Consider the following 17811-nt stretch of genomic DNA (forward strand, 5'->3'; position numbering starts at 1 on the left):
TGGATTTGGGACCAACAAGTACCTCAAAGTGGACTCCCTACCCTGGGTCTAGACAAGGCCCTGACATCCATCTCTCACTTTTATATATGGCTTTTTCTGGATCTAGTTAGAAGATGGAGGTGGCCAAGAAGGTCTTGGGAGTACCCTGTTAGTTGGGCAGCTGTGGTTGCTTCAAAATAAATCCACCTGACTACTCCCAGTGTCTCCCAAAGCTCCTTTGTCCTGAGTAGTGACCCAGGAAGGTTGGGTCTGGGTGCAGGTGGCACATGACTGGGTTCTTGGCCAAACTAGGTGACCTAGTGGATTCAACTCCACTCGCAACCATCTCTAAATCTGCTTGGTGGGAACTCCAGCTTCCTGAGACCAGCTCCCCCACAGCAAACAGTATTTCTCCTTTCTTTTCTTTCTCTTTTCGAGTGAGACACAGGGGTGGGCCCCAGGGGAGTGTGTGCTGTCTTCCACAGAGCTCTTGACCTGGGCCTGTGGTAGCAGCTCTAAATGGGCATGCAATGAGACCACAACAGTTTGTTTGCACCCAAAAATCCACACAGCTCCGGTGAAGGGGCAGCAAGGAATGAGCTCTCTCCATCTTTAAAAATAGAACCATCATAATAAATAATAATAGGACCAAGGCTGGTGAATGCTGGAGATGAGGCTTTCTTGCTCACTCGGTGGGCTTTCTGTTTGTTCATCAAGTGGAGTGGATTCAAACTCAGGAGTGCACTGGACTCATGACAGAGGAAGCCTGGGTCCTTCTGAGCAGGCGGGGGCCAGTGTGTGTCTGGGGAAATGAAGGTATGTAAAGCCCAAGCAGCTCAAATCCTCTTATTTGGTCATGGATTAGATGCTGGGATTATTGAAGCCCTTAAAACACTTGATTTCCTACCTCACAGCAGGCTCCCACTTCCGCCTGAAACCCGTCTTGCTATTCAGCCTCTAGTATCCCTTCAGGATGGGGTGCATAGAGACAGCTGAGGAGGGGACATACATGGTCACTGCACTGCTGGGACTGGAAGCTCAGTAGCGTCACCAGGAGCAGGTTCTGGTGTTAAACCCATCTGCTTGCTGGCCCTCGTCTCTGAGGAAGGAGGCCCATAGTTCCAGGCAGTGGCCGTCCTGGTTGCTTCCAGTGTTCACTCCTTGATGAACTCTGGTATTTGAACCCACTTGTTCCCTAAGGGGTCCAGTTTCCTGACAGACCCAGAGGGACAGACATACAGTGATCTGTTTTCATCAGTCCCAGTGCTGATGGGCAAACGCAGCTGGGCTTAGAAGCATGCTAAAAGAGTCTGTTCCATACTAAAAAAGGGTAGCAGGGAACCAGGCTTGGCCTTGTCATCCCACTATTTGCTCAGAATGGCACTGCTTGACCCCAAACAGCAAAGTAATGAGGGAAGCCTGGGCATTCCTGGGTGCAGCAGGCCTGCAGTGTATCGACAGCAGGCAGCTGGCATGGGGTCCATTGCCCAGGGAGGTAAAACTGGCTCCCATGGGCGCCTTCCAGGTTCTTTCTTAAATATTTTGTCCTTTTCACTTTAAACCCTGACAGAGCTCTTTTTAAGGCAGGAGGAATGTACAGGAGCACTGCTCACTGGTAGCTCTCTCAGCAGGAACCTTCCTTACAGGCTCCTGAGAACCCAAGCATCCGTGGTAGTCTCCTGGCAGCTTTATTTCCTCCACTTTCCGTGCTCAGATATTTATTTTTATTTTTATTTTTGTGGCAGGGTCTTGCTCTGTAGCCCTGTGCTTTAATCTACAACACAGTCTTGCTGACAGTTTTGGCCAGTATCAGAAGGCCCAACAGGATGCCCATTTGTTTTGTGAATTAGTTACAAAGGTCGAGGAAGAATGCCATTAAAACTCTGTGGGCATCCATGGGAAAGGTTGAAATGTTTTCTGGCGTCAATCATAGCCGCTCACCCTCTGTGCGATAATGCTGCAATGGTCCAGGTCAAGTCCTCGACCAGGGTGCAGGCTGGGTAGGCCTGTTTTATGTAACTCATTACACTGTTGTTGTATCCCATCCCCCAAACAGGACCAGGGCGACGTCGGGAGCCACAAGACCCAGGAGGCAGACGGATCTGGATTCAGGAGTGCAAGGAAGAGCCTCCAGCCTCCTGACCAGGGTCACCTGCCCTGCCACACCTCTCTAGGGCTTATTCTCTAGCCCGTACCTGCGGATACCCTGAAGCTGAGCGGCCCAACCTGAGGTGATGCTTATGGTGGGCACTGAGCCTAGTCATGTCCAGCACTTCAGCATTCCCACAGTGGCAACTTCCCTGGCTGGGGCCCTATCGGAGACTCTCTGGGACATGCTTCAAGTTACAAGACAGTAGGAGCCAATAGGTAGGACTCAAGCTATGGATATTGTGGCAGTGACAACCCTTTGTGCTGTCACCGGATCGATGTGCTCCTGAGTTTATTATACTGTGGCCTAGGTTCCTGCTGGAATCCACTGGCCCATTCCCCTTAGCAACTTAGAAAAGCCTGTGGCCAGGCAGTTGGGGCAGATGGTCAGGTGACAAGGAGTCGTTTCCACCCCAGGCCAATGAGAGGTGTGGGTAGTGATGGAATCCAGACGCAGCTGTGGGGAGTCGGTACAGATAGCGTTCCGGAAGATGCAGCCAACCAAGGAGCTGCCCTGCTTTCTCCTGGGGGGCCCTCGCTCACATTTATCAAGGAGCCTAGCCAGAGTAGCAGCAGCGCCTAACAACTCAGCATAGAATGCGACAAAACAGAAAGAAGATAATGGGGCTGTTCCATCTCAGCGGTCATCCAGAAGGCAGAGGAAGAAATGGGAGGGGTTCACATTTTCCCCTCCCTGTGTTCCACCTTGCCCTGGTAAGGGAGTCTAGAAAGAAGCCCAGCTCCAGGTCTTATCTTTCTGACCTTAGGAATCATCTTCAATAATTTTTCATCTTCAACAGCTGTGGACTGGGGTGGGAATTTTTGAAGCTGCACCTGGATCCTTCCAGTTTTTTATCAAAGTCCCCAGGGTACCATTTAGGTATATCTCAAGGAACAGCAGTGGCCGTGCCCTGGGACCAGCAAGACCAGACCTTGGATTCAGCCTTTTCCTCCCTCTCTCTTTAAGAAATACTGAGATAACATGATGGTGGCGGTGTGTGTGTGTGTGTGTGTGTGTGTGTGTGTGTGTGTGTGTGTCTTGCAAATGTAGCCTTATTTGCAAAAAGTGTTTTTGTAGATATAATCAAATTTGAGCTGCAATTGTTCTGGTTCAGGATGGGCCCTAAACCTCATGACAAATATTGACAGAGGGCAGATATATAGAGAAGAAGGTAGTGTGAAGACCAAGGGATGTGACCATGAGCCAAAGACACTTGAGTCCCTCATTGCTGGAAGAAGAAGGAGCCTCCTAAGGCCCCTGGAGGAAACATGGCTCTGAGAGACACCCTGGAATTTGGACCTTTGGTGTCTGGGACCATAAGAGAATATATTCCCATAGTTGAGAGCCAGCAGTGTCAAGCCAAGCCTTGTTTAATATGATAGGCACAGATCTCAGACAAGCTCTAGAGACTCTTGGAGGCTCTGGGACTCTCACAACAGAGACAAACTTGTTTGGGGTTAGAGCAGTTTAAAGCGTGGACATACACCCCTGGTGATTTTCTTTAGAAGCTCTGTGAGCACCGCCTGGATGATCTGCCACAAACACAGGTATTTTTAATACATTAGACGGCTCCTTTTAAACAAGCTGTCAGGAAAATTAATTGCAGGAAGTTTAACAGGCGCTAACGTGCCTAAGAGCCCTGCAATTACCGCCTTCCAGGCTGCAGGCGTATTTGACAGCCTGGGGGCCCTAGGGGTGCCTAGCTGCTCCAGAAACGCTTTCTTCTGCTAACGGTGTTACCCTGGTGACCCCAGATTCTGCTCCAGCATCTGAGTAGATGATGGAGCCTCTAAGGTGCAGAGGCCGGCAATCCCTCTCTGCTTGGATTTAAGCTGCAGTGCTGCAAGTCAGGGTCTGGATCAAGGCACATCACCAACTTCATCTCCTGGAATTCAGTCCAGCCCTCATGAAGAAAGGTCCTTTAGGACTACAGCCCACCTCAGCAAAATGGATTCTGAGCTTAGGCAAAATTTGCCGTCTCAGACTTGTGTGAGGTCTATAGGGACAGAGGAGGCTTTCGGGATGGTCATTCTGTCCCTGTCCCCAAAAGCACACCAGCTGGCACACAGAGACTATGGCTTCTTCCCCTTGTCTTTTCCTTGCTCTTCTTCTAAAAGACACCGGTGTCTCTCACTCCTGACCACTGTCATAGGAAGACAACCCCACCCCCACCCCCAGGGACCATGCCAGAGTGGAGAGGCCTTCAAAGCTGGCTTCACAGCAGTCTGAATAGTTTTCTATAATGTGGTGCTGGGTCCCAGGAGCGGAGCTTCAGGTAGCTGAGCCTGAGGGTCCTTAGGGTGGGACCACAAGCCCACCTTGTTTTGTGTCTTCAAAGGGCGCTGGCAAAGGCCAGCCAGCTGCCAGTCTTGCAATGAGCTGGGCCCAGGGTCCCAGAGGCAGGTCGTGGAGGGCTGTCAGCCAGGTGGGATGGCTCCTCCTCTTCCTCAAACAATAAATCTGACTGGACAGTTGCTTCCTACTGTGCATATCCAGCCTGGATCCAGACCAAGCCTACGGCCTGGACGGCTGGCTCTCAGCTTCCCCAGTGACATGACCCAGATGTGCTTCCCACCATTCTCCCTGACCCTCGGGAGCTGGGGACTGGGTGGTTCTCCCAAACTCTTGGAAATTATGTGCTGGGCTGACGGCTGGCTGTGAATATTTACATCTTAACAGTTCCCAGGGAGAGATTATTTCCAAACAGCTCCTGGGTCCTCTCAACCTGGAGGAGCTGGAAGTGCATTGTCTTTAAAGAGAACCGATTTTGAGTTACAAGAAAACAAAGCTCTCCCAAGAATGCTCTTAACCTTTAAATACTCGAAAGGAGAGTTACTGAAATTTACAATAAATTCACCTTTTCACAGACAACTGGCTCAACATGTTGAAATCCAAACAATTCTGCTCTTTTTATGTCTTAGTGTCAGACTTACTGAATGTTTGTGGAGTAAGTACTGTCCTTTGTTAGTCCTCTTAATAACATGGTTGTAATAATTCCTTCAAGTCCAAGTTCTGCATCTTAGCTGCCTGGGATATTTGTGTATGTAGGCAGTGTTTAGTCAGGAAAAGACTTTCATTTGAGATACTGGACAAGATCTGCAGCTATAAACAGCCATAAACCATCACCAGGTGCCTTGGGCCGTGTGTTCTGACACGATGTGGACTGTTCCCAGTACCAAAGGCTCCTCACCAGTCTGCTGTTTGAGATGCTTTTGTAAGATGGAGTCTTCGTCAGGACAGCTCCTTAAGCTGGCGAGGCCAAGTTCAGAGACTGGGCTGTGTGAATCCACACAGGGCTTTTCTGTAGAGTCTCTTCTGGTAGGACTAAGTGCAAACAGAGCGGGGAAAGCTTCTTTAAGAGCCAAACCAGAGGGGTGAGGCTGTTACCACACTGATCTTCCAGCAGAGGATTACCTACACTGACCTCGCCGTAACAGGTTGAAGCAAACCCCCATCAATACACAAACACATGTGTGTGTATTTTTTTGTGTATATATATATATATATATATATATATATATATATACATGTATCCACACACACATATATATGTACAGCTATGTTTGTATATATGTATATACACACATATATAACTACGTGTGTATGTATGCACACACACATGTACAGCTATATATGTTCAAGGCCAGCCTGGTCTACATTGCAAGTTCCAGGACAGCCAGGACTACATAGAGAGACTTTGTCTCAAAACAAAAACAACATTTGGGGTTTTTTTTTCTCTCAAAACAAAAACATTTGTCGTATATACATCTCTTTCTCTGTCTCCCTCTTCCTCTCTCTCTCTCTCTCTCTCTCTTTCTCTGTGTGTGTGTGTGTGAATTTTCCTCTTCCACTCAGCATAGCATCAAATCCAGCCTAAACAACACTGAGGATGCTCTATCAGCTGTGGAATCTCTTGCTTGAGTAGAAATCAGATTCCTTAAAGGAATGTAACAGAACATAGAATCTCTGCAATGTGCCATCTACAGAATTTATCAACAATTTAAAAACCATCTAATATGCAAATAAGTAGGAAGAAGTGAGCCACTGACAAGAAGTCTCTTGGAGCGGACCCCAAGGTCCGCAGTGAGAAGAGGGAGGCACACATGTGGCTCACCACGGTGCTGGGTTTACCAGATTCTCAATGCTTAGGGATGTGCAGGGAAGGCCCTGCTAGAGCCTTCACCACAGCACCAAACAGAGCGGTGACTCGGAAGAGCCTGAGGCAAAAGAGGATGGAGAAAAGGAGCCCTAGAAACTGAGGGTCATGGAAGGAGACCTGACAGGAGATAGAAAGGGACCTACTGAAGCGACATCTGACCGGACATGAGCCCTGGGATTGTCTTCAAATGCCACACAGCTGTAACACACAGTGAAGCATTTGAGAACCGAGCCACAGCCATGAGCCAAGACTAAGGTAAGTACACAGGGGAGAACCGAGGACTTAGTAACAGTGGTGATGTTGGCACCACCATCAACAGATGGTACAACCGAAGGGGTGGCTCTCGCTTGAGGCTGCCCAGTTCAAGAAGTACACCAGCATTCTCCAGGAGATTAACATAACCCAAGACACCCCAACAAAGCTTAAAAGGCTCAGGAAACACTCCCAAGTTACCACTGAAAGATTCAGGAGTACGCCGCTCTCCAAAGGCAAAGACAATCATTAGATCCACCCACAGGATTGTGACAGTCACAAAAAGGCCCATTAAGAAGAAAAAGAGTCCTCTGGCCAAGAGCTTAGAATCTCTGGCCTGGGTAAAGACCTAACACCCCCACTGGGCCTGGTCAATCATTGCCCAAGGGCCCACCCTCAGGAAGGTATGGTCACCTTAAACTATGCTAGAGAGATAGTGGAATAATTTTCCCTTTGGCAAGATACTATACTTCTCCTTCTTAGAATTCCCCAGTGCAAGAATCCCATAAGCCACCAAGAGGTCCAGCTGGATTTCCTTCTGAAGCCTGAATCAGAAAGGCACAGCACCCCCGCCCCTCTTCTTTTTTCTGTCTCTTTTGGATGCTGGCGCAAACCATGGACGTTTTTCTGACTCTTTGGGCTTCTTTACTCTTTCTTTAAAGTCCCCTCCCCTCAGCTATGTGGTCACATGACTGGCACATGTCTGACCTCCATGATGGCTTAAATGGCTTTTCCCCACTCCGTTCTTCTCCAGGCAGCTGCTGAGATTCACATTGCACTTGCCCTGAGAGTTTTTTCCTTTTAAATTCTAAGAAAACCATCCTTGAGCTTCTGTCTGAATTCATTCTTTTATTGGTGAGACTAAGAATCCAAAGAGGGGACCTCAATTTTACCTGTATCCTATGGTGATCACAGAGGAACTTAAAAGGATGACCTGGAGGAAGGAAAGGTCAAGGCTTTAACAGGCAGTAGAGCAGGCCCGGTGACATCCACCTGTTATTCCAATCCTTGAGAAGGTGGGGCAGAAAGATATGCATTTAAGGATAGCCTGGGTTATACAGCAAGTTCTTACATCAAGACAAAAACAACGAAAAGCCAGCACTGTGACCATGTTTCCCGAAGAACAGAACTCTCCGCAATGAATGGGAAGAGCTCATAAAAGAGAAAGACAAAGTTAGAGGTAAATTAAAGATCAGCAACAAGCTGGGCACAGTGGTGCACGCCTATAATCCCAGCACTCGAGAGGCAGAGGCAAGCAGATCTCTGTGAATTCGAGGCCAGCTTGGTCTTCAAAGGGAATCCAGGACAGCTAGGGCTACACAGAGAAACCCTGTTTCAGGGGTGGGGGGAAGACCAGCAAGAAACCATTGGCTCTTACAGAAAATCTGTTGGTAACAGAACATTCTGCCTCTGTATTGTGCAATATCTACTAATGTAGATTGGGTATAAAAGTCTGTAACAAACTGAATTTATGTCATGTGAGCATATTCTTTGAAGACATTAGGATGGAGTTAGAGATGGATACAGCACAAAGGCATCTGGAAGGATGTCCAAGCATCTGGGAAGTAAAAATACTTCTAGACAACCCAGGAGTGAAAATAAGAAGATATTTGAATGAAAAAGGATATACTCTCAGAAAAAAAATAAATTGAGATGCCACTAAGCAGTACTTAGGAAAAAAAATGTACCATTAATTGTTTATCATTAATTTAATGGGCTTTGTGGCTCACCCATTAATCCCAGCACTCAGGAGTCAGAGGCAGGCTATCTCTGAGTTCAAGGCCAGCCTGGTCTACAGAGTGAGTTCCAGGACAGCCAGAGCTACACAGAGAAACCCTGTCTCAAAAAAAATCAATATAATAATAATAATAATAATAATAATAATAATAATAATAATAATTGAAGTTTAAAACCAACAATAAAAGTTTTTACCATAAGAAATCTAGACTAGTGAACTGGGTGTGGTAGCTTACACCAAAATCCCAGGTGAAAGCAGGAGGATTGCTGAAAATTCAAGGTCACCTGGGTTACAGAGTGAGAGACCGTATCTCAGAAAAACAAAACAAGAAAAGCAGCCCGTCAGTCCAGGGAAAGAAGAACAAAGGAAACAGACTTAGAAAGTAAAAATATTAGTATAAATTAAATTGAAGACACCACAGAGAAATTCAGGGAACTGAAAGTTGTTATGTGTGTGAGCGCTTGCCTGAACATATGCCTGTGCGCAACATGCATGCAGTACCCGAGGAGACCAGAGGCCATGTCAGACACCCTAGGATTAAGTGATAGGTAGTTGTGAGCTGCCATGTGGATGCTGAGAGTTGAACCCTGGCCCTCTGGAAGAGCTGCCAGCGCTCCTAACCACTGAGCAATTTATCTAGCCTTGGAAGTTGATTCTTTTTTTTATTTTCAATTTTTTAATTTTATTTTATGTGCATTGGTGTTTGGCCTGCATGTATGTCTGGGTAACGGTGTCGGATCCTCTGGAACTAGAGTTACAGAGAGTTGTGAGCTGCCGTGTGGGTGCTGGGAATTGAACCCAGGTCCTCTGCAAGGGCAGCCAGTGCTTTTAACCCCTGCTGATCTGGGGTTGGGGAGAAGAAGAGAAAGAAGAGAAAGAGGGGAGGAGAAAAAGGAGGGGAAGAGGATGGAGGGAGAGGGAGAAGGACACATTCAGAGAGAGAGGGAGGGAAGGAGGGAGGATCTGGCATCTGTCAGGCCTTTGCTCCCTCCCAGCCCAGTCTAAGCCACTCTTCTGGAATAATGGGATAAGGCAGCTGCTTCCTCACTACTCTACTGTTCCCAACATTGTTTCCTGAAAGGCAGAAAGACAGATCTGTACTCTTAAAACAGTACGCCTCCGTGCTATTCTGCTGGGAAGCTTGGTGCTGCTCATTTCCTGAAGTAAAAGCCACAGCGTCATCTGTCCATTAATGCTCCTGGCTCCAGCCACTCCAGCTTCCTCTCCCCAGGCATACAAAGCACAGGTCTGTCCCAGAGCCTTTGTGCTCATTCTTCTCTCTTCCCTGACGCTGCACACCAATCTCTGGGAGCCTATCAGAGACCTTCTTTGACCTACCAAGCTGTGTCCCCCATCTTAATGCCTCCTTGTTCTCAGAGGAGGATTCCTCAGAATAAGCTGCTGGTTCTGGACTCTGCCTCAGGCAGTAAGTATCTCTCAAAGGAGGTGGACAGGAGCTGGCCAGCTGGCTGTGTTCCCTGACCTACTGTCATGTGGACTGTGTGGGGTGTCAAAGGTGGATGATGGAACTACTCGGAGGCTCTGAAAAAGAAAGCCTTCTGGGAGAAACAGTGTCTTGTGTTCTGCTGTTCTACAAAGAGGCCTTGCCTGCCTATGATTCTGCCTTATCTTTGTTGGTCCCTGGAGTGGAGGGAATTCTGCATGTTGTGAATTGAGAGCTCCTCCAGTCCCTGGCAGCTGCAAGCATCTAATAGGAATTAATTCATCTGCTGTTGGCAGATGAGGAAACTAAGTATTCTGGGTCCTGTAGCTGTACATCTACAGAATGGAGATTTGAACCCAGCTCTGGACTGCTGCTCTGGGGTGACCCCTAAGCTGTCCATTCCTGAGTGATGGTTTAGGTACTAGAGTGTCTGCCAAGTTACCAACTATATCTGGTTTGCCTTCCGAACCAGCTTTGGTGCTGACAGTGGCCTCCAGAGGACACAGGTGTCTGGCTTGAAGAGGGCAGTTTCTGACTAACAGCTCTTACCCTACTCTAGTTCTCTTTCTCTCTCTCTCTCTCTCTCTTTCTTGAGACAGGGTTTCTCTGCATAACTGTTCTCACTTTGTAGACCAGGCTGGCCTCGAGTACAAAAATCTGCGGGCCTCTGCCTCCCTATGTGCTGGGATTAAAGGCCTATGCTACCACACCTGGTTTCTATGGCTGAGATAGAACACTGCCTGATAGCAACTAGCAGAGGAAAGGGTCTGAGGATCTCTTCTCTTAAACACAAACAGCTCAAACATCTTGCAAGGTTATATAATTATAATTTTGGAAATGCAGATGGACAGATCTCTACACCTGGTGTGTGGTCTGATGTGCTGGCAGTGCCCTTCATCCCAGCCCGACCCAGGGGCCTCTCTGTTGGAATGTGACCACGCGGGCATCTCCGTCACATTATCAGACTAGAGCAGCCAGAGTCTCTGCCTCCCAGCACAACATATTGAGACTATGGCATGAGGCTCTGCTCAGAGGACAACTCCCACTGCCTCCAACGCTGCAGGACTGCAGATGAAGGCCTTGAAGAACAGTCTTCAAGAAGTCTGAGGGCGAGGCCTGGGAGCCCAGCATTTGGTTATTTCGGCAGCTACATGCACAGCCCCTGCGCGCCTGTGGAGCAGGCTTTTCCTCCAAGACTCATGCCAGCTCTGGACCCCCACGCTCCCTTCTCTTCACTCCTCTCCCGGAGACACTGACCCTTATTCCCAGGGGAAGCAACGACAATCAGCTGGATATATTGCCTCAGGGCTCCGGCTCTCTCCACTCACCTGGTTGACATGAAGAGGTGGCCCTGCCCCTTTTGTCTTCTAAGAAGCAGGGTCCCAGTGTGGACCCCACATAGGTTGCTTGCATGCTCTCATCTTTCATGTCCTACCTTGCTAGGTCAGGTCAGATCACCCTATTCCCAAGTTGAGGGTTACTGAAGCCCATCTCAGTCTCCCTTGCTCCCCATGGCTTTAGAGTCTATCCGTTAGGCTCAGTCACAGTCTGTAGTCTGGACACCAGATCTCATAAGCTAGCCACACAGATCTGCTTCAGGTCCCCAGACATCTTGGAGCGCACCATAAACCCCATGATTCCACTGCACTCTGTCCTGAGCCCCATCTGATCAGATCTCACTATATAGGTTTGTCTCAGCCTCCTGAGAGTTGAGATTATAGACATGCACCACTATACCCAGGAGTATATAGCATGTGAGACTTTTAGAAGCTTTGATCATGAAACGCCGCAAGCATATACAAAAGAGACCAATATTCAATGCCCACGATTGCTTCACCCACACATACCTGCGACCCTTCCTCACACTGGCTTTCTATAAACTTGATTGAAACGAATTTTCTTCCTTGAGAGGTCAAAGTGCTCCTCCTTCCCTGGTCATCCCCAAGCAGCCTGGGTGCTCACTGTGTCACCTTGCAGCTGATCTGCTATAGATTTGAGGCAGCGCCTGTAGGGATCACCTCTCCCTATATGGATTACAGCCTCTCCTGCCTCTGGGAGGGAGTGTGTACCCTATGTAGGGGTGATGATGCCTTTAAAGTTGGGTCTGACTGTAAGAGGAATGCTTCCGTTTTCAAAGAAAATGAGGCTTTCTGAGGATAACTGAGCAGAGGATGGGCCAGGGAGGCTTGGCCACAGCCCTCTGGGCTCACCCATCTTCCCCATGTATACACATTCAGTACGTACTACCTGGACGTGTGAACATGAGACCTGTCTGAGCTATAGTCTGGGGCACCAGCTCCAAAGTTAGCAACACAGAGCAGGAAGCTGGCTCAGGCAGCTTGAGGACCACAAGAGGCTCAGAACACAACGAAGCCCCCAGGTCTCCAGCTTTTCCTCCTGCCCCCAGGTATCAGCCTTTAGGAGGAGGTAGGCATCAGGTTTCACCTGCTGTTTGGCTTCTCCCACTGCCTGCCTGGTCCTACCCCAAACACCTGACCTCTAAAATGTTCTCAGCTGTCCGGAAGTTTTACCACCCAATCCTCAGCTCATTTTTGAATAGCTTATGTTTACAAGGGCCTGAGATGGAATCCTTAAAGCCTGCAGAGTAGCAGTCCTCGAGGAAGGCACTAAGACAGGGGAATGCTCCTGTTTTGGAAAAAGGCCAATACTTCAATACTTCCAAATATGGTCATGAGGATGGAGTCATGGGATGGTCAGCCCTGGGAACACTCTGTAGAACAGAAGCCAGCCACACAGATCTGCTTCAGGTCCCCAGACATCTTGGTGGGCACCCCAAACCCCATGATCCCAGGAAACAAAACACTTCATCAGATGGTGGATAGTCATACAGGAAGGCTCGGTGAGAGAGCCCATGACACTCCTGAGGAACAGTCTCGTCAGGTACCCAGAGCAGCTTGTGTTCCAGCCAGAGAGACCTGGTCAGCTGCTCACGTCAGATGGATGAAGAACACACCGTAATCAGTCACTCCAAGAATGAGGCCGAGTCCTCTAAGGGAAAATAGAAACTGTTCTCCAGAGGCAGGAAGGCATCCAGCAGGCACTTAGTAAACACTCAGCCATCACTGATGGCTACAGGGGAGCCTCGCCCAGGATGGGTACTCAGCAAGCATTGCTGATGGACAGTGACCAGGACTCCGTCAAATGGGCCCGAAGCTGCCAAGCAATGACAGGCCCCAGACAGCAGAGCTTTGGGAGGGAGGAGACACCCCTTACTGAGGCCTTCTAGCCGAAGAGACTGTTGTCTCCAAACAGCATGGGCCGATCAAAGACAAGAGTGTGAAGAGAGGAACACGATGGCTCAAAGGAAGCAGGGAGCCATGGTGAGTCCCCACCGTCTGTCACACGAAGCACCCAGTGAATGTGAGCTAGCCTCAGTGTGCAGCATCTTGATAGAAAAACTGAACACTGACTCACCCCTGCTAAGAATGGCAGCTCAGGAAGGACCCTACACAGGGACACTTATAGTACCAGCATATTTCTGACCCTGTGGTCCACCTTAGAGGTGACCTAGGCACTGCCCAATATCTGAATGCCAATGACAACCAACACAGCATTTCTGGTTTCTGGGTAGCACCTGGACATACCATGTAGCTTCCAAAAGGACCATGGATTCTTGCTGGGAGGCTGTGGGAGACTATGGATGGCTTTGAGAGAAAAGTGACAGACATACGGGGCAGCCAGCTTCCCTGGAGGCCCCTCTATGACATGGCAGGAGCCCCCTGTCCAGACCCTCCCATTCTCTGCCTTCTTTGCTCACCCTGGGGTGAAGAAGAGCCCTTCCTCTACCTCCATGGTTGCCCAGGGTCTAGGGCTAAGAAATTATTCAAAACTTTCTCTCTTCATTTTTTCTTTTTCTTTCTCTCTCTTTCTCACTGTTTCCTAGACAGGGTCTCGCTGTGTAGCCCAAGCTTGCCTCAAACTTATAATCCTCCTGCCGTAGCCTCTGGTGTGTTGGCACTACCATGCCTGGCTTAAAATGTTATTTCTGCTCTGGCTTCCCCTGCGGATACCCCCTTCCCACCTCATGGTCCTTTTCCGAGAAGCTCCCCACAATTTGAACCTCCACTCTTCTAGTGACACCCAAGGAGGAATCCCATCAGGTTCTCGTGGTGCTATGCTCTGACCCACAGAGGACTATAGTCAAGCACCCCAGTCCTATTTACCTCAACACAGCCCTCCACACCCAGACACCCCAGATTGCTCTGCGGAAACATCATCCCTAGCAGCCAGGGTCTGGAGTGCTCTCGGCTCTGGGGACCCGTGAACCCTCTCACAACTCTCTCCTCAATGTTATGGTCACCTCACTTCACAGGTGGGGAAACTGAAACTCAACCAGGAACAAGGCCAAGGTTTAAAGCTCTCTAGCTCTTGGGTTTGGGTCCAGGAGACTCAGCCAGAAGGCTGTGGGGAGCCAGCCTGGGGGTCAGGCAATCCTGTAGCCTCTTGAAAGGCTGATGGCAGCCCTCTTCCCTGAGAGCACCCTCAGGCTTACAGTGGATAAAGAGAAGTCAGTCACTGATAACGGTTCAAGGCCCCTTCAACAGGAGGGAGGAAGTAGGGTGGGAGAGAGGACTGAGTGAAAAGTTAAGGAAGAAGAAATGAGGTAATGGAGGTGTTCTGTCCCTTCCCAGCCTCCTAGGAGCAGCTGAGCTCTCTCACTACACAGCACTCAGGATAGTGTCACTGGGGCTTGCTTTGGGACAAGGGAGAAGAAAGTGCTGCTGAGGCTCAGTTCTTTCCACAAGGCGACACTGCTGTGTCTCCCCAGGTGGCGCCTTGACTCACTGGGGCTTCTGAGGTGACTCTGCTAAAAGTCTCTGCGTGGCTCCAATGGAAAGAAACAGCCAGACGGGAAACTGGCTGCCCTGGCGTGCCCTCTAAAATGGTGCAGCACAGAGACCCCACTTAGACACTCTTACCTGGATGACGACCTTGACCGTGGCTGTGTCCACAATGGGCGTGCACACCAGGCCACCAGGGTGCTGGCCATCGGCACTGCGGTTCTGCAGGCCCATGGTGAAGAGCATGGGCACAGCCAGCAGCCCCGAGGCTAGCCATATGGCGCTGATGAATTTTTTGGTGCGGCTGCGGGACATGAGGGTCTTGGCCTTGAAGGGATGGCAGATGGCCAGGTAGCGCTCCACACTCAGGCTAGCAACGTTGAGGGCCGTGGCATAGGTGCAGGCATCGCGCAGGAAATAGTAGCCACGGCAGCCGGCATCCCCAAAGGCCCAGGGATGGTGCACCCAGATGAAGTTGTACAGTTCCACCGGCATGGCCAGCAGCAGAATGAGCAGGTCGGACAGAGCCAGGCTGCCCAGGTGGTAATGCACGGTGCTCTGCAGGCTCTGCAGAGACTTCTTCCGCGCCAGAGTGAAGGCTGTCACTGAGTTGCCCACAGTGCCCACCACAAAGAGTGCCAGGTACACAGCAGTCACCAGCACCTTGGAATAGATGTCAGTGTTCACGTCCAGGTCGCTGTTGGGCGCTGCCAGGACGGATTCCGAGGTATTGCCTGAGCCATTGCCCAAGACCAGCGCCAGGAGCATCGCCTCCAGTCCGGACTGCAGCTGCGGGAAGGGCTGGGCGCCGGGTTCACCAGGGGTCCCCTGCAGCACGGAGTTGTTGAGGTGCATGGTGGGCGCCGCCGAGTGCGCGGCTTTGTCCTGCACCTTTGCAGATGGAAGTCCCTCCAGGGGCAGATGTAGAGGCGCCCGGAGGGGAGGGTGCCGGAGCTAAGGGGGGCGTGCCGTCCAGCGGCGAAGCGCAGGATCCAAACGGTCCCGGGAGCTCTGAGGCTCGCGACGTGCCGGCACCGGGATCCACTCTTCTTTCCCCTCCAGAGTCTGGGATCTGCTTTCCGGCTTTGCTCTTCCTTGGCACCCTCCTGGTCCCGAGTCTGCCTGGATCCGGGATGCTACCGACCTCCAGGTTTTGTGCTTGGTTCTCTGCACGCCTTGGTGACGGCGAAACCTCCTCAGGACCGCGACCCTTCTGGCTTGTGATTCCTCGGGCGAGCCTGTGGCGCAGAGCCGAGCGCACGCACGGCTGCCCAGCGTGCTCACCCTCGTTCCCCCTCTTCTGTTTCGCGCTCTCCCCGCACCCTACTTCGCACACCTCCTGCTGCGCTGGAGCCTGCCGGGCTCCTCGCGCCTCCACTGAGCCGGCGGCTGCGCGGAGCGCCCAGCAGTGGAGGGGGGTGTTGGAGAGGCAGAGACGTGGCCACGGCCACTGTCCCCTCCCCACCCGATACAGGCTTATGGTCGTCCTGCACCTTCCGGAGACCACCTGGGCTGGAATGAGTGCCTCAGGGAGCAAGGATTCCCTACAGGGTGCGGTAGAATGAGTGGATATTGGCGCTTTCCTTTCAACCTCTCCTGGGCAGCACCGTCTTCTCCCCCAATCGATTGCTCGATTGGATTGATCGTTTGTCCCAACTTCTCCCACCCCAAAAAGGAAGCTACCCTTGGTCGCCTGCAGCTTGCTCAGGGACATCAGGGTGTACTGGGGGAAGGCGGGGAAGGGGGCGGCACCCTGCTCGTATGGCAGGGCTTTTGTACAGCTGGCTGGGCCCCCTCCATTCTGGGTGCCTGCGGGGTGCCAGGAGCACCCAGGGGGGCCCTCTAGCTTGTGAAGGGTTGGGTGAGGGAAAGCACAGAGCAGAAAGGCAGTGCAAATCTCGTGGTCCTATGCTACCTTTGGGTACGATGGGCTCGTCTTATACTCACCTGGATTTGGTCACTAGCAGTGACTCTTAGAGCTAGTGTCCTATAGGGTTTCAGAGGGGCAGGGCAGGTTTGTGGGTGTCCTTGCAGGAAACACGACAGTCTCTGCACTCAGCCCAGCTCAGCTTTTCCCAGGGGACTCTGTCCCCGTCTTGGACCAAGGAAACAAGGGTCGTTTCATCTTGTCCTCCTTGGCAGGGGTCCTGGCAAGAGCTTCCAGGCTTGCTGCCATCTTGCTTGTCCCAGGGCCCTTGCCTCTATTTCCCCACTTGGGCCCTCTTGGCCTTTCTCCTGCACTCTTCCTCCAGACAACCCCCATTGGAAGCTGCCAAGGTCAAGGGCAGAAGGGAAGGCTCAGGGACCGTAGTGACTGTATAGACTCCGCTGGCTACACCTGCTGTCCTGGAACTAGGAAAGCCAAGCGGGTTGTGGAGAGTCAGAGGATAATGAGAGAAGTGACTTCAACTCAACAGGGATCCAGACACGGCCTGAGGCTCAGGCTCAGTCAGCAGGGAGACCCTCAAACTTGAGCTCTCAACCTGTGTTGGGAGCACCTGCTTAGACACAAGCTAAGCAGTGAAATCTAATCTGTGAAATCTTAACACACGAAAAGCAGTGTTCAAAGGAAACAAGCGTGTCCCCTTGCTAGACACCAGTACAGCAGACTGAGGCCGCGGGGTTGAACAGGCTGCTAGTATTTGTGCAAGCGTCCTCTGCCTTTCTGAGCCTCAGCTTCTTCTTTGTTGAAGGGAAACTCTGAATCTGCACTGATGGGTTCTGGTTGATTGCCCATCGACTTTGCAGGTTAAGAGGGCTTAAAAACTGCCCCAGATGAGACGATATTTGTTCTCTGACAGACGCTGTGCACCAGCTAAATGAGCAGGGGTGGGCGGGTAGGAGCTGCTGGGCTATATCAGCCCCACACTTCACTGCCCTGTGGTGTTCTTGGTCTAACCTAGACCCAACCCCCAACAGTGCAACCTGGCCTCCTCAATCAGGAGGTTCCCCAGAGGTGGGCCATAGCCAGTGGCCACAGGAGCTGCAGCCACCTGGGAGAGGCCATCTCATAGGCAGCTTGAGCTCATGTTTGGTTTTCTAGTCCTGACCTTTTGGCTAAGCCAGCCTTGTCTCCAACGCTTCTTTTGCAATAGTGTTGAAGCTTAAAAAAAAATCATAAATGGCAACTTAGCACAAATATTATGACAAGGTGTTTGCTTAAAACCAGCTAGGAAAATACCATCCAAAGGCCCTGGCTGTGCGCAAGAGTGGTGCAGGCCCTCAGAGGGGGCTCTTCAGTGACCACACCTCTGGACCCTTCTAGATTGTTCTTTCTGCTCTGAGCCG

The 17811-nt window shown here is 50.7% G+C and overlaps 1 protein-coding gene across 1 annotated transcript in view; it reads right to left on the reverse strand.

The window, feature by feature from the left end:
* The window catches only part of Ntsr1 (neurotensin receptor 1), a 43565-nt gene extending 27689 nt beyond the window's left edge, over positions 1-15876 (reverse strand). Inside the window, exon 1 of the mRNA XM_021647812.2 lies at positions 14662-15876. Coding sequence (XP_021503487.1) covers positions 14662-15378 — 717 coding nt within the window. The 5' untranslated portion in view covers positions 15379-15876. The remainder of the gene's footprint in view (positions 1-14661) is intronic.
* Positions 15877-17811: the final 1935 nt, after the last annotated feature.

The sequence above is a fragment of the Meriones unguiculatus genome, chromosome 4, assembly GCF_030254825.1.
Source record: "Meriones unguiculatus strain TT.TT164.6M chromosome 4, Bangor_MerUng_6.1, whole genome shotgun sequence".
NCBI lineage: Eukaryota > Metazoa > Chordata > Mammalia > Rodentia > Muridae > Meriones > Meriones unguiculatus.